General features: G+C 46.8%; 1 protein-coding gene across 2 annotated transcripts in view; it reads right to left on the bottom strand.

The window, feature by feature from the left end:
- Positions 1 to 18,269, bottom strand: part of cap2 (cyclase associated actin cytoskeleton regulatory protein 2) — a 145,147-nt gene that overhangs the window by 16,051 nt on the left and 110,827 nt on the right. For both annotated transcript variants that reach the window (XM_033013917.1, XM_033013924.1), the window contains exons 8-9: positions 6,168 to 6,324; positions 2,900 to 3,075 (exon numbers count right to left, since the gene is read on the bottom strand). In XM_033013917.1, coding sequence (XP_032869808.1) covers positions 2,900 to 3,075; positions 6,168 to 6,324 — 333 coding nt within the window. The remainder of the gene's footprint in view (positions 1 to 2,899; positions 3,076 to 6,167; positions 6,325 to 18,269) is intronic.

Consider the following 18,269-nt stretch of genomic DNA (forward strand, 5'->3'; position numbering starts at 1 on the left):
GTGGCCCCTGGTTCTGGACTCCCACAACATCGGGAACGTGTTTCCTGCCTCTTAATGATCTTATATGTTTCAATAAGGTCCCCTCTCATCCTTCTAAATTCCAGTGTATAGAAGCCCAGTCTCTCCATTCTTTCAACATATGACAGTCCTGCCATCCCGGGAATTAACCTCGTGAACCTATGCTGCACTCCCTCAATAGCAAGAATGTCCTTCCTCAAATTTGGAGACCAAAACTGCACACAATACTCCAGGTGTGGTCTCACTAGGCCCTGTACAACTCAATGAGAGGGTATCTTATAGAAATATATAAAATTCTTAAGGGATTGGACAGGCTAGATGCAGGAAAAATGTTCGCCATGTTGGGGGAGTCCAGAACCAGGGGTCACAGTTTAAGAAAAAGGGGTAGGCCATTTAGGACTGAGATGAGGAAAAACGTATTCACTCAGAGAGTTGTGAATCTGTGGAATTCTCTGCAGCAGAAGGCAGTGGAGGCCAATTCACTGGGTGTTTTCAAGAAATAATTAGATATAGCCCTTAGGGCTAACGGAATCAAGGGATATGGGTAGAAAGCAGGAACAGGGTACTGATTTTGGATGATCAGCCATGATCATATTGGTTCGAAGGGCTGAATGGCCTACTCCTGCACCTATTTTCTATGCTTCTATGTTAGCCAAGTTACAAGGCAAGAGAGTATTCTTGACAAGAATATTTTCAGGACAAGGGCATGAGCTATAGGGAGGTGGTCGAGTAGGCTAGAATTATATTCCCTGGAGCGCAGGAGGATAAGGGGTGATCTTACATGTGGACAAAATCGTAAAAGGAATAAATCGGGTAATCGGGTAATGCACAGTTTCTTGCTCAGAGTAGGGGAATCGAGAACTAGATTGTGTTCAGTTTTGGTCTGGAAAGCTGGAAAGGGTGCAGAGAAGATCTACGAGAATGTTGCCAGGACTTGAGGGCCTGAGCTATAGGACGAGGATGAGCAGACTAGGACTTCATTCCTTGGAGCGCAGGAGGACGAGGAGTGATCTTATAGGTGTGCACAAAATCATGAGAGAAATAGATTGGGTAGATGCACAGAGTCTCTTGCCCAGAGTAGAGGAATCAAGAACCAGAGGACATAGGTTAAAATTGAAGTGCGGAAATTTGAGGAAGGACATTCTTGCTATTGAGGGAGTGCAGCGTAGGTTTACAAGGTTAATTCCCGGGATGGTGGGACTGTCATATGCTGAGAGAATGGAGCAGCTGGGCTTGTACACTCTGGAGTTTGGAAGGATGAGAGCGGATCTCATTGAAACATGTAAGATTGTTAAGGGCTTGGACACGCTAGAGGCAGGAAACCTGTTCCCGATGTTGGGGAAGTCCAGAACCAGGGGCCACAGTTTAAGAATAAGGAGTAAGCCATTTAGAACGGAGACGAGGAAACACTTTTTCCTCACAGAGAGTGGCGAGTCTGTGGAATTCTCAGCTATGATCACATTGAATGGCGGTGCTGGCTCGAAGGGCCGAATGGCCTACTCCTGCACTTATTGTCTATTGTTTATTGATGGGCCGAATGGCCTTATTCTGCTCCTATGACTAATCAACATAACTTTTAGTGAAGGAGGTATGGTTAAAGAATGAGATGCCATACAGAGACTTCCCCAGTGCATGTAAAAGATCCAAGCTCTTCAAGAGTGTTATTTTGTAATCTTCACTCCTCAAGTAACATTGCCAAATATAAACAATAGACAATAGGTGTTGGAGTAGGCCATTCAGCCCTTCAAGCCAGCACTGCCATTCAATGTGATCAAGGCTGATCATCCCCAATCAGTACCGCGTTCCTGCCTTCTCCCCTTATCCCCTGACTCCGCTATCTTTAAGAGCCCTACCTAGCTCACTCTTGAAAGCATCCAGAGAACCGGCCTCCACCGCCCTCTGAGGTAGAGAATTCCACAGAAATATGAATCAGTTGGTGAATATCCAACTGCGATTTAGAAACATAGAAAAATAGGTGCAGGAGTAGGCCATTCGGCCCTTCGAGCCTGCACCGTCATTCAATATGATCATGTCTGATCATCCAACTCAGTATCCTGTACCTGCCTTCTCTCCATACCCCCTGATCCCGTTAGCCACAAGGGCCACATCTAACTCCCTCTTAAATATAGCCAATGAACTGGCCTCAACTACCTTCTGTGGCAGAGTTCCAGAGATTCACCACTCTGCGTGAAAAATGTTTTTCTCATCTCAGTCCTAAAGGAGCCGCTGTGCTTTCTACATTTAGAAAAGTTGTTACAATTCAAAAACTACTTCTTGGTTTTCATAAGTTCATGAGTTCTAGCAGAATTAGGCCATTTGGCCCATCAAGTCTACTCTGCCATTCAATCATGGCTGATCTATCTTTCCCTTTCAACCCCATTCTCCCCATAACCCCTGACACCCGCACTAATCAAGAATCTACCTTATCCACTGACTTGGCCTCCACACACATTCTGCGGCAAAGAGTTCCACAGATTCACCGCCCTGTGCCATAAGTCTTTATTTTATTTGCATTATTTTTATTAGAAGCAATTGTACAAAGATAACACATTCGGCATCTAAAATTATACAATTATTGTACAGCTTCATTTTTAACCTTATAACCTGAAAATGAAAGAAAATTTTCTCTCTAAGAGAGAGAGAACAAGAGAGGGAAAAAGTGAGAGGTGAAAAGATAGCTCGAAAAAGCACATAGAAAAGACCCCTAGACTACAAAGTAGTGTGGCTGAAAAGAAAATAGAGATAAAAGAAAAAAAAAGAAAAAAGTAAAGTGGAGATATACCTGCCCCTCGTGCCCCCACCGCCCACCTCACCCCAATGCCATAAGTCTTTTATCGGACGTTGCGCAGGAGGACAGACCTGTTAATTGGGTTATATTTACCACTCTCCATTTCTTTCCTTCCAGCTCCAGCAGAGGTGTCCGTGGCTGTTGTGGAGGGGACATGGGAGATGTGGGACTATCCGCGCAAGTCTTGGATGGTGAGTTTACTTGCCCGCTCTGCCAACGGAGATTGGGGTTCTTGTGGGTCTTCTGGTCATCGGCGACGTGGCGGAGACCTGCAGGGAGAACGGTCACAGTTTCACCGGCACGGAAGAGCATTCTGGATCTGGATGTGGTACGCTGAAAAGCTCTGGGTAGAGCATCACTCAGCACTGGGCAATTTTTTTTTATACTGGACAATTTTTACATTTTTATCAAGCCAATTAATCTACAAACCTGTACGTCTTTGGAGTGTGGGAGGAAACCGAAGATCTCGGAGAAAACCCACGCAGATCACGGGGAGAACGTACAAACTCCATACAGACAGCACCTGTAATCGGGATCGAACCGGGGTCTCTGGCGCTCCATTCAACACAGTGTGCTCTCACGAGGGCGCCTCTCTCTTTGGGGGGGCGACGCGATGGCGCAGCGGTAAAGTTGCGGTAAAGTCCACGGGTGCCGCTTGCAGGGAGTTTGTACGTCCCGTCCCCCCCCCCCCCCCCGTGACCTGCGTGGGTTTTCTCCGAGATTTAGTTTAGAGATACAGCGCGGAAACAGGCCCTTCGGCCCACCGGGTCCGCGCCGACCAGCGATCCCCGCACACTAACACCATCCTACACCTACTTGGGCCAATTTTTTACATTTACCAAGCCAATTAACCTACAAACCTGTACGTCTTTGGAGTGTGGGAGGAAACCGAAGATCTCGGAGAAAACCCACGCAGGTCACGGGGAGAACGTACAAACTCCGTACAGACAGCGCCCGTAGTCAGGATCGAACCTGGTTTCCCGAGCTGCATTCGCTGTAAGGCCGCAACTCTACCGCTGCGCCACCGTGACCTCCCATAAATGTTCAGTTCAGATCTTTGGTTTCGTCCCACTCCAACGACGTACATATTTGTAGGTTAATTGGCTTGGAGTAAATGTAAATATCGTCCCTAATGTGTGTAGGATAGTGTTAGTGTATGGGGGTTGCTGGTCGGTGGGCCGAAGGGCCTGTTTCCGAGCTGTATCTCTCAACAAAACTAAGTTGCTGCCTCACTGCGCCAAAGACCCGGGTTCGATCCTGACTACGCGTGCTGTCGGCGTGGAGTTTGCACAGAGTTCTCCCCGTGACCTGCGTGGGATTTCTCCGGGAGGTCCGTTTGCCTCGCACATTCCAAAGATAGGTTTAAAGTGAGGGGGGGGGGGGTAGATTTAATAGGAATCTGAGGGGTAACTTCTTTACACAAAGGGTGGTGGGTGTATGGAATGAACTGATAGTTGAGGCCAGGACAATTGCAACGTTTAACAAATATTTGGACAGGTACATGGATAGGGCAGGTTTTGAGGGATTTGGGCCAAAGGAGGTTTACCAAGAATTATCCTAGGAATTAGTAGGTTAACATATGATGAGCATTTGCCGGCACTCAGAAAAGATTTACGAGGATGTTGCCAGGACTAGAGGGTGTGAGCTATAGGGAGAGATTGAGTAGGCTGGGTCTCTATTCCATGGAGTGCAGGAGGATGAGGGATGATCTTATAGAGGGTACAAAATCATGAGAAGAATAGATCGGGTAGACGCCCAGTGTCTCTTGCCCAGAGTAGGGGAATCGAGGACCAGGGGACATAGGTTCAAGGTGAAGGGTAAAATATTTAATAGGAAGCTGAGGGGTAACCTTTTCACACAAAAGGTGGTGGATGTATGGAACAAGCTGCCAGAGGAGGTAGTTGAGGCTGGAACTATCCCATCGTTTAAGAAACAGTTAGATGGGTACATGGATTGGACAGATTTGGAGGGATATGGACCAAGCGAAGGCAAGTATTATCTAAATGGTGGCCGACTAGGAAAAGGGGAGATGCAGCGAGACCTGGGTGTCATGGTACACCAGTCATTGAAAGTAGGCATGCAGGTGCAACAGGCAGTGAAGAAAGCAAATGGTATGTTAGCTTTCATAGCAAAAGGATTTGAGTATAGGAGCAGGGAGGTTCTACTGCAGTTGTACAGGGTCTTGGTGAGACCACACCTGGAGTATTGCGTACAGTTTTGGTCTCCAAATCTGAGGAAGGACATTATTGCCATAGAGGGAGTGCAGAGAAGGTTCACCAGACTGATTCCTGGGATGTCAGGACTGTCTTATGAAGAAAGACTGGATAGACTTGGTTTATACTCTCTAGAATTTAGGAGATTGAGAGGGGATCTTATAGAAACTTATAAAATTCTTAAGGGGTTGGACAGGCTAGATGCAGGAAGATTGCTCCCGATGTTGGGGAAGTCCAGGACAAGGGGTCACAGCTTAAGGATAAGGGGGAAATCCTTTAAAACCGAGATGAGAATAACTTTTTTCACACAGAGAGTGGTGAATCTCTGGAACTCTCTGCCACAGAGGGTAGTCGAGGCCAGTTCATTGGCTATATTTAAGAGGGAGTTAGACGTGGCCCTTGTGGCTAAGGGGATCAGAGGGTATGGAGAGAAGGCAGGTACGGGATACTGAGTTGGATGATCAGCCATGATCATATTGAATGGCGGTGCAGGCTCGAAGGGCCGAATGGCCTACTCCTGCACCTAATTTCTATGTTTCTATGTTTCTAAGTGGGACTAGTGTAGCTAGGACATGTTTCCCGGTGTGGGCAAGTTGGGCCGAATGGCCTGTTTCCACATTGTATCACTTTATAACTGGGTCTGTACTCGCTGGTGTTTAGAATAATGAGGGGGGACCTCATTGGGAAACGTACAGAATAGCGAATGGCTTGGTTAGAGTGGATGTGGAGAGGATGTTTCCACTAGTGGGAGAGTCTAGAACCAGAGGTCAATTTACCAGGGCCAATTTACATAGCCTCAGAATTAAAGGATGTTCTTTTAGGAAGGGGATGAGGAAAAATTTATTTAGTCAGAGGGTGCTGAGTCGGTGGAATTTTTTGCCAGAGGGCTGTGGTGGCCAAGTCAGTGGATATTTTTAAAGCAGAGATGGATGGATAGATTCTTGATTAATGCGGGTGTCAGAGATTATGGGGAGAAGACAGGCGAATGGGGTGAGGAGGGAGAGAAAGTCGGCCATGACTGCATGACGGAGTAGACCTGATGGGCCGAATGGCCTAATTCTACTCCTATCCCTTATGACTGTGAGGGCGTGGAAGGCAAGACTCCCCCCGGTTCACCACAAAGGCACTGTACTGGTGTACTGGCTCACCCCTAGTAATGCCTTCCCCTTGGTTCAGCTGGGCGAAGAGCTGGGAATGACTCTCGTCCTTCGCTGTTTCTGACTGCAGTATCGGAGGCGGACCAGGAGGGGGCGGTGGTGGGGCCAGTGGACACGCCCCAGGGGACATCCCAGGTGTTATGAGACCCTGAAAAAGAAAGGTACAGATAAACAAAGGTTCAGTTGTAATCTGGACTTTTTTTAAGACTTTAGAGATACAGCGCGGGAACAGGCCCTTCGGCCCACCAGGTCCTCACCTTCCAGTGATAACCCTGTACACTGGCACAATCCTACACACTGGCAAGGGTATACACGCTATACCAAAGCCAATTAACCTACAAACCTGTACGTCTTCAGAGTGCGGGAGGAAACAGAGAGTTGTGAGTCTGTGGAATTCTCTGCTTCAGAGGGCGGTGGAGGCCGGTTCTCTGGATGCTTTCAAGAGAGAGCTAGGTAGGGCTCTTAAAGATATCAGAGTCAGGGGATATGGGGAGAAGGCAGGAACAGGGTACTGATTGGGGGTGATCAGCCATGATCACATTGAATGGCGGTGCTGGCTCGAAGGGCCGAATGGCCTACTCCTGCACCTATTGTCTATTGTCTATTGAAACCGGAGCACCCGGAGCAACCCACATGGTCACGGGGAGAATGTACAAACTCCACAGACAGCACCCGTTGTCAGGATCTAACCCGGGTCTCTGGCGCTGCTCCATCCTCATCATTGATCAAACCTGTTCTACATATCTTGTTTATTCTCCATTAGCTGGATGGTGTTAATAAAGGTATCGCCACTAATTGCCTGTATCTGACTGCCCTTTGGAAAGTGACCGTGAATGGCCTTCCCAACAACCTGACTCGTCTCAATGTGGCGGTCAAACACCCGACCGCATAGTTGTCAGGAGTTAAATGAGACTTTTAAACTTAGGTTCCCTTCATATTTCTAGTCAGGGAGGACTCAAGGAGCTGCAGACAGACAGAGGGAGGAGAATGAGGTTAAGAGGGAAAGGTAGATCAGCCGTGATTGAATGGAGGAGTGGACATGATGGACCTAATGGCCTAATTCTGCTCCTAGAACTTAAGAATTTACGTGCCCCGTCCACGCTTTTCCCTCCACAGATGCTGCCTGACCTGCTTAGCACTTATGTGTTGCCCTAGTTAGGCCAGCAAGAGTCTTAGAGCATGGAAACAGGCCCTTCGACCCAACTTGCCCATACTGGCCAACATGTCCTATCTACACTAGTTCCACCTGTCTGTTGTTTGGCCCATACCCCTCTAAACCTCTCCTATCCATGTACCTATCTAAATCCATGTACCTACCTCAACTACCACTTCCGGCAGCTCATTCCATACACCCGCCAACCTTTGTGTGAAAAAGGTACCCCATCAGATTCCTATTAAATCTTTCCCTCCTTCAATTTTAACCTATGTCCTCTGGTTCTCGATTCCTCTACTCTTGAGAAAGAAACTCTGTTTCTTGCCCAGAGTAGAGGAATCGAGAACTCTGATTCTACCCGATCTATTCCTCTCATGATTTTAGGAATAGATCGGATAGAATCACCCGATCTACTCCTCGATCTATTCCTCTCATGATTTTGTGTACCCCTATAAGATCACTCCTCGTCCTCCTGCGCTCCAAGGAATAAAGTCCTAGTCTGCTCATCCTCTTCCTATAGCTCAGGCCCTCAAGTCCTGGCAACATTCTCATAAATCTTCTCTGCACCCTTTCCAGTCTGACATCTTTCCTATAACACTGTGCCCAAAACTGAACACAATACTGTACAATGCTGCCTACCAATGTCCTATACAACAGTAATGTGTCCAACCAAATTCTATACTCAATGCTTTGACTGATGAAGGCCAATGTGCCAAAAGCCCTTCTGACCACTCTATCTACCTGTGATGCCAAGTGGTAGTTTAACCAACAAATCATATGCTGTCTGACCTTGCACGGTTTAAAATTAAACATACCGCACAAGAGAAAATGATGCATTCAATGGAAGCCAAATTTCTCTCTATAAAGAAATACTTGTCTTGTCGAAGGTAGACAAAAAATGCTGGAGAAACTCAGCGGGTGAGGCAACGAGACCCGAAACGTCACCTATTCCTTCTCTCCATAGATGCTGCCTCACCCGCTGAGTTTCTCCAGCATTTTCTGTCTACCTTGGATTTTTCCAGCATCTGCAGTTCTTTCTTAAACACTTGTCTTGACGAAGTGATCGCCATTTGTTTCCATACTAAATAGAAGTTAGACTTTTGGTTCACACTAAAACTATAAAGCGGCACGTTGGTGCAGCGGTAGAATTGCTGCCTTACAGCACCAGAGACCCCGGTTCGATCCCGGCTACAGGTGCTGTCCATACAGAATTTGTACGTTCTCCCCGTGACCTGCGTGGGTTGTCTCCGAGATCTTCGGTTTCTTCCCACACTACAAAGACGTGCAGGTTTGTAGGTTAATTGGCTGGATATAAAAATGTAAAATTGTCCCTAGTGTGTGTAGGGTAGTGTTAATGCGCGAGGATCGCTGGTCGGCGCGGACTCGGTGGGCCGAAAGGCCTGTTTCCGCGCTGTATCTCGAAACTAAAACGGTTTGTGTATAAACTGTATAAACAGCTGCATGGACTTATTATAAGCCACAAGCTGTGAAACATGAACATTTGGATCTCAAGTAGACGCTAAATATCTGTCCAAACTTCGAAGCAGGAACTGCACTTGCTGTTCATTCCACGGACAGCAGGAGGCAGAGTTTTTGGGCAGGGACTTGCTCCAGACTTGGGTCTCGAGCCAATGTGACGCCCTCTGCTGGTGGCCAGCAGAAACGACTCTCCAACCAATCAGCTCCACAACTCCTTACCCAGTCCAAACTAGGAAATGTAAAACAGGAAGTCCAAGATAGATATAAATCACGATTACAGAGCAAAAAAAGGCAAAGGAAAACAGTAAAAGCAGAAAGAAAAGGAAAAGCTTACTCGAAAGCTTACTTCAGGATTACTTGTGAAAACAAATTTTCATTGCATAAGGAATTATTTGATCGTAATTGGCATAAAAGGGTGGCACGGCGTTAGAGTTGCTGCTTCACAATGCCAGAGACCCGAGTTCAATCCTGACTACGGGTGCTATCTGTACGGAGTTTGTACGTTCTCCCCGTGACCGCGTGGGTTTTCTCCGGGTACTTTGGTTTCCTCCCACACTCCAAAGATGTACAAGTTTGTAGGTTAATTGGGTATGGTAAAATTGTAAATTGTCACTAGTGTGTGTTGGATAGTGTTAGTGTAAGAGGTGATCGCTGGCCGGCGCAGACTCGGTGGGCCTCAAGGCCCGTCTCCGCGTTGTGTCTCAAAAGGGGAGGCCATTTAAGACTGAGGTGAGAAAACAACTTTTTCACCCAGAGTTGTGAATTTGTGGAATTCCCTGCCACAGAGGGCAGTGGAGGCCAAATCACTGGATGGATTTAAGAGAGAGTTAGATAGAGCTCTAGGGGCTAGTGGAATCAAGGGATATGGGGAGAAGGCAGGTACGGGTTATTGATTGGGGACGATCAGCCATGATCACAATGAATGGTGGTGCTGGCTCAAAGGGCCGAATGGCCTCCTCCTGCACCTATTTTCTATGTTTCTAAAAACCTAAAGTCTAAATCAAAAGCCTGATAACAGCTGGGAAGAAACTGTCTCTGAATCTGGAGGTATGCGTTTTCTGTACCTCTTGCCTGATGGGAGAGGGGAGAAGAGGGAGTGACCGGGGTAGGTCTGTTCCTTAATTATACTGCTGGCCTTGCCAAGGCAGCGTGAGGTGTAGATGGAGTCAATGGAGGGGTGGTTGATTTGCTGGGCTTCATTTCAATTGAAAGTAATTTATTATTGTGTATAAATGAGCCAAAACCATTACCAAGGTGTTTTTGGTTAACGAGGTGGTGGAGCGGAAGGGCCCCCAGAATTTCTGTATGCCCAAAGCTTTAGGAATATAGTCTGCTACTTAGTTTAGTTTAGAGATACTGCGCAGAAACAGGCTCTTCGGCCCACCGAATCCACACCGACCAGCGATCACTTTCTTACATGCTGGAGGAATTTTACAGGTTAATTAACCTACAGACCCACACATCTTTGGGATGTGGGAGGAAACTGGAGCAACCGGAGGAAACCCATGTAGGTCACGGAGAGAACGTACAAACTCCATACAGACTGCACCCGTAGTCAGGATCGAACCTGGGTGTCTGGCGCTGTAAGACAGCAACTCTGCCGCTGCGCCACCGTGCCGCCCTAATTTCTGGTCAACCAAATGTTTAGGAATCCAGTCTGCTACTCTTAAGACTAATCCAAAGGGCTAAAATGTCCATCTTCCTCTCAGTTTAAAACTGACGCGTGTAACACACGGGGGAAAGCAACCATGGGTCAGTCAGCAACAAGGAGGATGTTTACGGGGATGATGCCAGGACTAGACAGTCCGAGGTACAGGGAGAGGTTGAGTAGGCTGGGTCTCTATTCCTTCTAGTGCAGGAAGATGAGGGGTGATCTTACAGAAGTGTATCAAATCATGAGAGGAATAGATTGGGTAGATGCACGGAGTCTCTTGCTCAGAATAGAGGTATTTAATGGGAATCTGAGGTGTAACTTTTTCACACAAATGGTGGTGGGTGCATTGAACAAGCTGCTGAAGGAGGTAGTTGAGGCAGGGATTATCCCAACATTTAAGAAACAGATAGACAGGTACATGGATATTGAAGGATGGAACTGCAGATGTTGATTTAAACCGAAGATAGACACAAAATGCTGGAGTAACTCAGCGGGACAGGTTGCATCGCTGGAGAGAGGGAATGGGTGATGTTTCAGTTCGAGACCCTTCTGCAGACTGAAGGGTCTCGGCCCGAAACGTCACCCATTCCTTCTCTCCGTAGGTACATGGATAGGACAGGTTTGGAGGGATATGGGCCAAATGCAGACAGGCGGGACTAGTGTAGACGGGACATGTTGGCCAGTGTGGGCAAGTTGGGCCGAAGGGCCTGTTTCCGCACTGTGTCATTCTGTGACTCTAAGTTGGGCCTGTTTCCACACTGTGTCATTCTGTGACTCTAAGTTGGGCCTGTTTCCACATTGTGCGACTCTGTGGCTCTAAGTGCCCAGTCTGGGTTTTTTTGTTTATTCCACGAGTTAGCACTTTGGAAGCTGCCATCAAGTTGTCCCTCAGCATCTTCCAAAAGGCCCTGATGCGTGGAAATCAGAGCCTGGTGCCCGGGGCCGGGAAACAATTGAAGGCCCTGACAGGAAGAATAGCTGAGGCTTATCAGGCGACTGCGTATCGTCATCTGCTAAGGCCGTGGTTTTACAGGATTATCTCAGCTGTTTGTGACTGCAACAGCTGTACATCAGATTGATCCCTGCACTCACAGTAGCCCACCAGCTAATATGTTACGTGTGCGATGAAATTTAAGAGGTCCCCACCCCCCCCCCCCCCCCCCCCCCCCCCCCCCCCTCTGCCCACCCCAAAGGGAGCGACTGTAATACTGGATATGTAGTTTGGTTTATTGTCACGCGTATCGAGGTACAGTGAAAAGTTTTAGTTGCGTACTAACCAGACAGTGGAAAGACAAAATCGTGATTACAATCGGGCCATTTACAGTGCATAGATTTAGCTTAGTTTAGAGATAGAGCGGAAACAGACCCTTCGGCCCACCGAGTCCGCACCGACCAGGGATCCCCGCACATTAACACACACCAAGCCAATTAACCTACATACCTGTATGTCTTTGGAGTGTGGGAGGAAACCGAAGTTCTCAGAGAAAAGCCACACAGGTCACGGGGAGAACGTACAAAATTCGTACAGACAGCACCTGTAGTCGGGATCGAACTCGAGTCTCCAGTGCTGCTCGCACTGAAAGGCAGCAGCTTAATCGCTGCGCCACCGTGACTGCCCATCTGCAGGACTTATCTGCTGGCTTTACCTTGCACTAAACGTTATTCCCTCATCATGTATCTGTACACTGTAAATGGATCGATTGTAATCACTCAATTGTCTTTCCGCTAACCGGTAGCACGTAACAAAAGCTGTCCACTTTACCTCGGTACACGTGACAATAAACTGAACTGAAGTCCCCCCTCACACCTCCAATGTACCAGAGAAAACAATCCAAGCAATAAACTAAACTGAACGTGCAGGAGTAGAGACTTGAGTGTGGAGCAATTGTAATGTGTGAGCTAGCACGTTAATAGTCGCCGTGGTTGGCGCCGTTCGGACACAAAGGCCGATCGCTAATGGCCCTGTCCCACGGTACGAGTTCATTCCAAGAGCTCTCCCGTGTTTGCCCTGATTCGAACTCGGAGATTTACGGTAATAGCCACTCGTTGAAAAATCTTCACGAGTCTTCCTGAGCTTACCTGCCGTTAGCGAGTCTTCCCGAGTACCTGTTAGCGTTACGAGCCGCTAAGAGACGTCCCCAAGCTCCGACGTACCCGCTACGTTCATTCTCCGTGCTTACCACGAGTTTGATTTTTTTTAAACTCGGGAGAGCTCTTGGAATGAACTTGTACCGTGGGCAGGGCCATAATTCAGAGGACTGATTTGGAATGGTGCTGTGAGGCAGCAGCTTCAACAGCTGCGCCCCATTTCATTCAGTCTTGTCCAGTCTTCAGCAGTTTACTGGTTTTAAGATGGTTTGCTGGAGCTTTTGAGAGGCACGGTGGCACAGCAGCGGAGTCGCTGTCCTACAGCCCCAGGGACCCGGGTTGGATCCCGACTACGGGTGCTGCCTGTATGGAGTTTGTATGTGCTCCCAGTGACCTGCGTGGGTTAGCAACTCAACCGCCATGCCGGCCATTTATGAGGGAGCTGGGGTGCCTGCTGCCACATGTGACGACAGGCAGTATATAGGAATGTTCGGTGATCATTTGTCTTTCTTTCTTTTAAAATCTTTTTATTAACTTTTTTTCCAAAAACAAATACAAAACAAAACAACAACAAAAAAGAATAATGATAGCAAAAGGATTTGAGTATAAGAGCAGGGAGGTTCTACTGCAGTTGTACAGGGTCTTGGTGAGACCACACCTGGAGTATTGTGTACAGTTTTGGTCTCCTAATCTGAGGAAAGACATTCTTGCCATAGAGGGAGTACAGAGAAGGTTCACCAGACTGATTCCTGGGATGGCAGGACTTTCATATGAAGAAAGACTGGATAGACTTGGCTTGTACTCGCTAGAATTCAGAAGATTGAGGGGGGATCTTATAGAAACTTACAAAATTCTTAAGGGGTTGGACAGGCTAGATGCAGGAAGATTGTTCCCGATGTTGGGGAAGTCCAGAACTAGGGGTCACAGTTTAAGGATAAGAGGGAATTATTTTAGGACCGAGATGAGAAAATCATTTTTTACACAGAGAGTGGTGAATCTGTGGAATTCTCTGCCACATAGGGTAGTTGAGGCCAGTTCATTGGCTATATTTAAGAGGGAGTTAGATGTGGCCCTTGTGGCTAAAGGGATCAGGGGGTATGGAGAGAAGGCAGGGATGGGATACTGAGTTGGATGATCAGCCATGATCATATCGAATGGCGGTGCAGGCTCAAAGGGCCGAATGGCCTACTCCAGCACCTATTTTTTATGTTTCTATGTTTCTATGATAAACATAACAATGATATTGATACATAGGGATCAGGATTACATTCATGTGTTTAAGAAGGAACTGCAGATGCTGGAAAATCGAAGGTACACAAAAATGCTGGGGAAACTCAGCGGGTGCAGCAGCATCTATGGAGCAAAGGAGAGGGCAGCATTTCGGGCCGAAACCCTTAATAACAGGTATAAACCCTCAACATCAGTGGCACCACAGTGGAGAGAGTGGAGAGCATAAAGTTCCTCGGTGTGCAAATTACAGACAGCCTCACCTGGTCCAGGAACACCACTGGGACTGTTAAACGGGCCCATCAGCGACTGCACTTCCTGAGGAAACTAAAACAGGCCTCACTCCCCACCAACATCCTCAGGACTTTCTACAGGGGTACGGTGGAGTCTGTACTCATGTACTGCATAAATACGTGGTACTCCACCTGCAACTGCTCAGACAGGAAGGCTCTGCAGAGGGTAGTGAGGGGAGCAGAGAGGATCATTGGCGTATCCCTACCCTCGGTACATGAACTGTTCCAGAGCCGCTGTCTGAAAAAAGCTCAGAGCTAAGGACAAACTGCACCCCCTCCACATACACCTGGATCTCCTGCCATCAGGCAAGAGATATCGCAGCATCAAAGCCCGGACTACAAGACTGCTAAACAGCTTCCTGCCACAGGCTGTGAGGCTGCTAAACAGTCACTCTGTACTCACAGTCACCTGATTCTGAGGCTTGGCACGGACACTTTAATAACTGGCACTGGCCACTTTAATAACTGGCACTGGCCACTCAAATCAGCTGCCCCGGACATTTTTATGATTGGTTTTACTGTATTTTAACGTTGTTGTTTTACCTGCTTTTAACTATTTATACTGTTCCATCGGGGACTGGATTGTTTTTAGTGTTATTATGTGTGAAATGTTTCAAATTTCATGTGCGATGCTCCGGTATTCCCTGGGAAACGTCTTTTCATTTTGCACTGTACAACTGTTGCTTGCAAGATGACAATAAAGGTTGATTGATTGATAACCTAAATATGAGTCCAGTGTCAAAATACACATTGAACATAGACCTCCCAGTCTCTATGTAAATATAGTTAAATGTTTAAAAGAAAACTTGTATACAAAAAAAAACAAAAAGATAAAAAGAAAAAAAAGGAAAAAACAAAACCCCCCTAAACTAGAAAAAAAAACAGAATCTGAGCTGCAAAGAATTTCAACAATTTAAGTCCCTGTTTGTCGTCAAGTCCATTCCACCATATAAAGGTAAAATAATTTTAAAACGGTTGGAGAGGAACATTTGTAACTATGGCGGTACCAAGATGTGGCGACACTTGTGTACTGCCTGGGTCATGAGTGCTGTATGATTTTACTGGGTTGTGTGTAAAATAAAGCATTTCACTGAACCTCGGTACATGTGACAATAATGTATCATTGAAGTATCATAATTTTGCACAATATGTAGGGAATGCAGGAATGTTGATCATGTACGAGCGACAACTGATGAATTTCTTCACATCTCGTCAGCTGTTCCAACACGTGCAAAGAAGTTATTTCCATCTGACATTCATATCTTATTTTCTTTCCTCCCCCCCACCCTCCCCAATCCGTCCCTCCCTTATTGGTGTGTAGGAAGGAACTGCAGATGCTGGTTTAAAACAAAGATAGACACAAAATGCTGGAGTAACTCAGCGGGACAGGCAGCATCTTTGGAGAGAAGGAATGGGTGACGTTTCGGGTCTGAAGAAGGGTCTCGACCCGAAACATCACCCATTCCTTCTCTCCAGAGATGCTGCCTGTCCCGCTGAGTTACTCCAGCATTTTGTGTCTGTCTTCCCGTGGTGCCGTTGGGAAGGCACATGCACCGAGGAAACCCTTCAGTTTTCCTTCTCCTCATCCCATCACTGATGGTGTTAAAGACTAGAACATGAGAAGACAGGCTGCATCAGGATGTACCACAGCACCGTTTGGCAACAGCTCCATCCAAGACTGCAACAAATTGCAGTGAATTGTGGACGCAGCCCAGACCATCACACAAACCAACCTCCCTTCCATTGACTCCATTTATACCTCACTCTGCCTCGGCAAGGCCAGCAGCATAATCAAGGACGAATCACACCCCGGCCACTCCCTCTTCTCCCCTCTCCCATCAGGCAAACGGTATAGAAGTGTGAAAACGCACACCTCCAGATTCAGGGACAGTTTCGTCCCAACTGTTATCAGGCAACCGAATCATCCTACCACAACCTGAGAGCAATCCTGAACTACTATCTACCTTATTGGTGACCCTCGGACTATCTTTGATAGTATTTTACTGGTACTAAATGTTATTCCCTTATCACGGATCTGTACACTGTAAATGGCTCGATTGTAATCATGTATTGTCTTTCCCTGACTGGTTAGCACGCAACAAAAGCTTTTCACTGTACCTCGGTAAACGTGACAATAAATTAAATTGAACTGATATGCAAAGAGTCTCTTGCCCAGAGTAGGGAAATCAAGAACCTGAGGATATAGGTTTATGGTGAAGGGGGAAAAGTTTAATAGGAACATGCGGGGTAACCTTTTCACATAAAGGGCGGTGGATGTATGGGACGAGTTGCCAGACGAGATAGTTGAGGCAGGTTTGATAACAACAATTAAAAGACATTTAGACTAGTACTATTACATAGTCTAAACGCAGGAAGGTGGGACTAGTTGAGCAGATGAGTTGAACAGGTACTTAGGATCCATCTTAACTAAGGGGGACACAAACAATCTTCCTGATATAGTAGTGGCCAGAGGATCTGGGGTGACTGAGGAACTGAAGGAAATCCACATTAGGCAGGAAATGGTGTTGGGTAGACTGATGGGACTGAAACATAGAAAATAGGTGCAGGAAAAGGCCCTTCGGCCCTTCGAGCCAGCACCGCCATTCAATATGATCATGGCTGATCATCCAACTCAGTATCCCATCCCTGCCTTCTCTCCATACCCCCTGATCCCTTTAGCCACAAGGGCCACATCTAACTCCATCTTAAATATAGCCAATGAACTGGCCTCGACTACCTTCTGTGGCAGAGAATTCCACAGATTCACCACTCTCTGTGTAAAAAAATGATTTTCTCATCTTGGTCCTAAAAAACTTCCTTCTTATCCTTAAAGTGTGACCTCTAGTTCTGGACTTCCCCAACATCGGGAATAATCTTCCTGCATCTAGCCTGTCCAACCCCTTAAGAATTTTGTAAGTTTCTATAAGATCCCCCCTCAATCTTCTGAATTCTAGCGAGTACAAGCCGAGTCTATCCATATTTCTTCATATGAAAGTCCTGCCATCCCATTGAAGGCTGATAAATCCCCAGGGCCTGATGGTCTGCATCCCAGGGTACTTAAGGAAGTAGCTCTAGAAATCGTGGATGCATTGGTGATAATTTTCCAATGTTCTATAGAATCAGGATCAGTTTCTGTGGATTGGAGGGTAGCTAATGTTATCCCACTTTTTAAGATAGGCGGGAGAGAGTAAACAGGGAATTATAGACCAGTTAGTCTGACATCGGTGGTGGGGAAGATGCTGGAGTCAATTATAAAAGATGAAATAGCCGCACATTTGGATAGCAGTAACAGGATCGGTCCGAGTCAGCATGGATTTACGCCACATCATAACTTCGCATCACAACATGATGTTCTAACATCATAAAGCACCTGAATTGGGTCAGTGTGTGGAAACAGGCCCTTCAGCCCAACTTGCCCACACCGACCAACATGCCCCTTCGACACATAGAAACATAGAAAATAGGTACAGGAGTAGGCCATTCAGCCCTTCGAGCCAGCACCACCATTCAATATGATCATGGCTGATCATCCAAAATCAGTACCCCATTCCTGCTTTCTCCCCAGATCCTTTGATTCAGGGCTAAGGGAATAAAAGGATCAAAGGGGAGTGGAGCCCTAAGAGCTAAATCTAACTCTCTCTTGAAAACATCCAGTGAATTGGCCTCCACTGCCTTCTGTGGCAGAGAATTCCACAGATTCACAACTCTCTGGGTGAAAAACTTTTTCTTCATCTCAGTCCTAAATGGCCAACCCCTAATTCTCAAACTGTGTGACCCCTGGTTCTGGACTCCCCCAACATTCTCCAAGAATTTTACATGTTTCTATAAGATCCTCTCTCATCCGTCTAGATTCCACGAATACAAGTCCATTCGACCCATTCGTTTATCTAGTTCCACCTGCCTGTATTTGGCCCATATCCTTCTAAACCCGTCCTATCCATGTATCTGTCCAAATCTTTTTTTTAATGTTGTGATAATACCCGCCTCAAACTACATCCTCTGGTAACTCGTTCCCTTCACACACCACCCTTGTGTAGGAAGGAACTGCAGATGCTGGCTTACACCGAAGATTGACACAATATGCTGGAGTAACTCAGCGGGACAGGTAGCATCTCTGGATGGAAGGAATGGGTGACGTTTCGGGTCGAGACCTTTACCACCCTTTGTGTAAAAAGAGTTACCCCACAGGTTCCTATTAA

Source organism: Amblyraja radiata, chromosome 2 (assembly GCF_010909765.2).
Source record: "Amblyraja radiata isolate CabotCenter1 chromosome 2, sAmbRad1.1.pri, whole genome shotgun sequence".
NCBI classification, from domain to species: Eukaryota; Metazoa; Chordata; class Chondrichthyes; order Rajiformes; family Rajidae; genus Amblyraja; species Amblyraja radiata.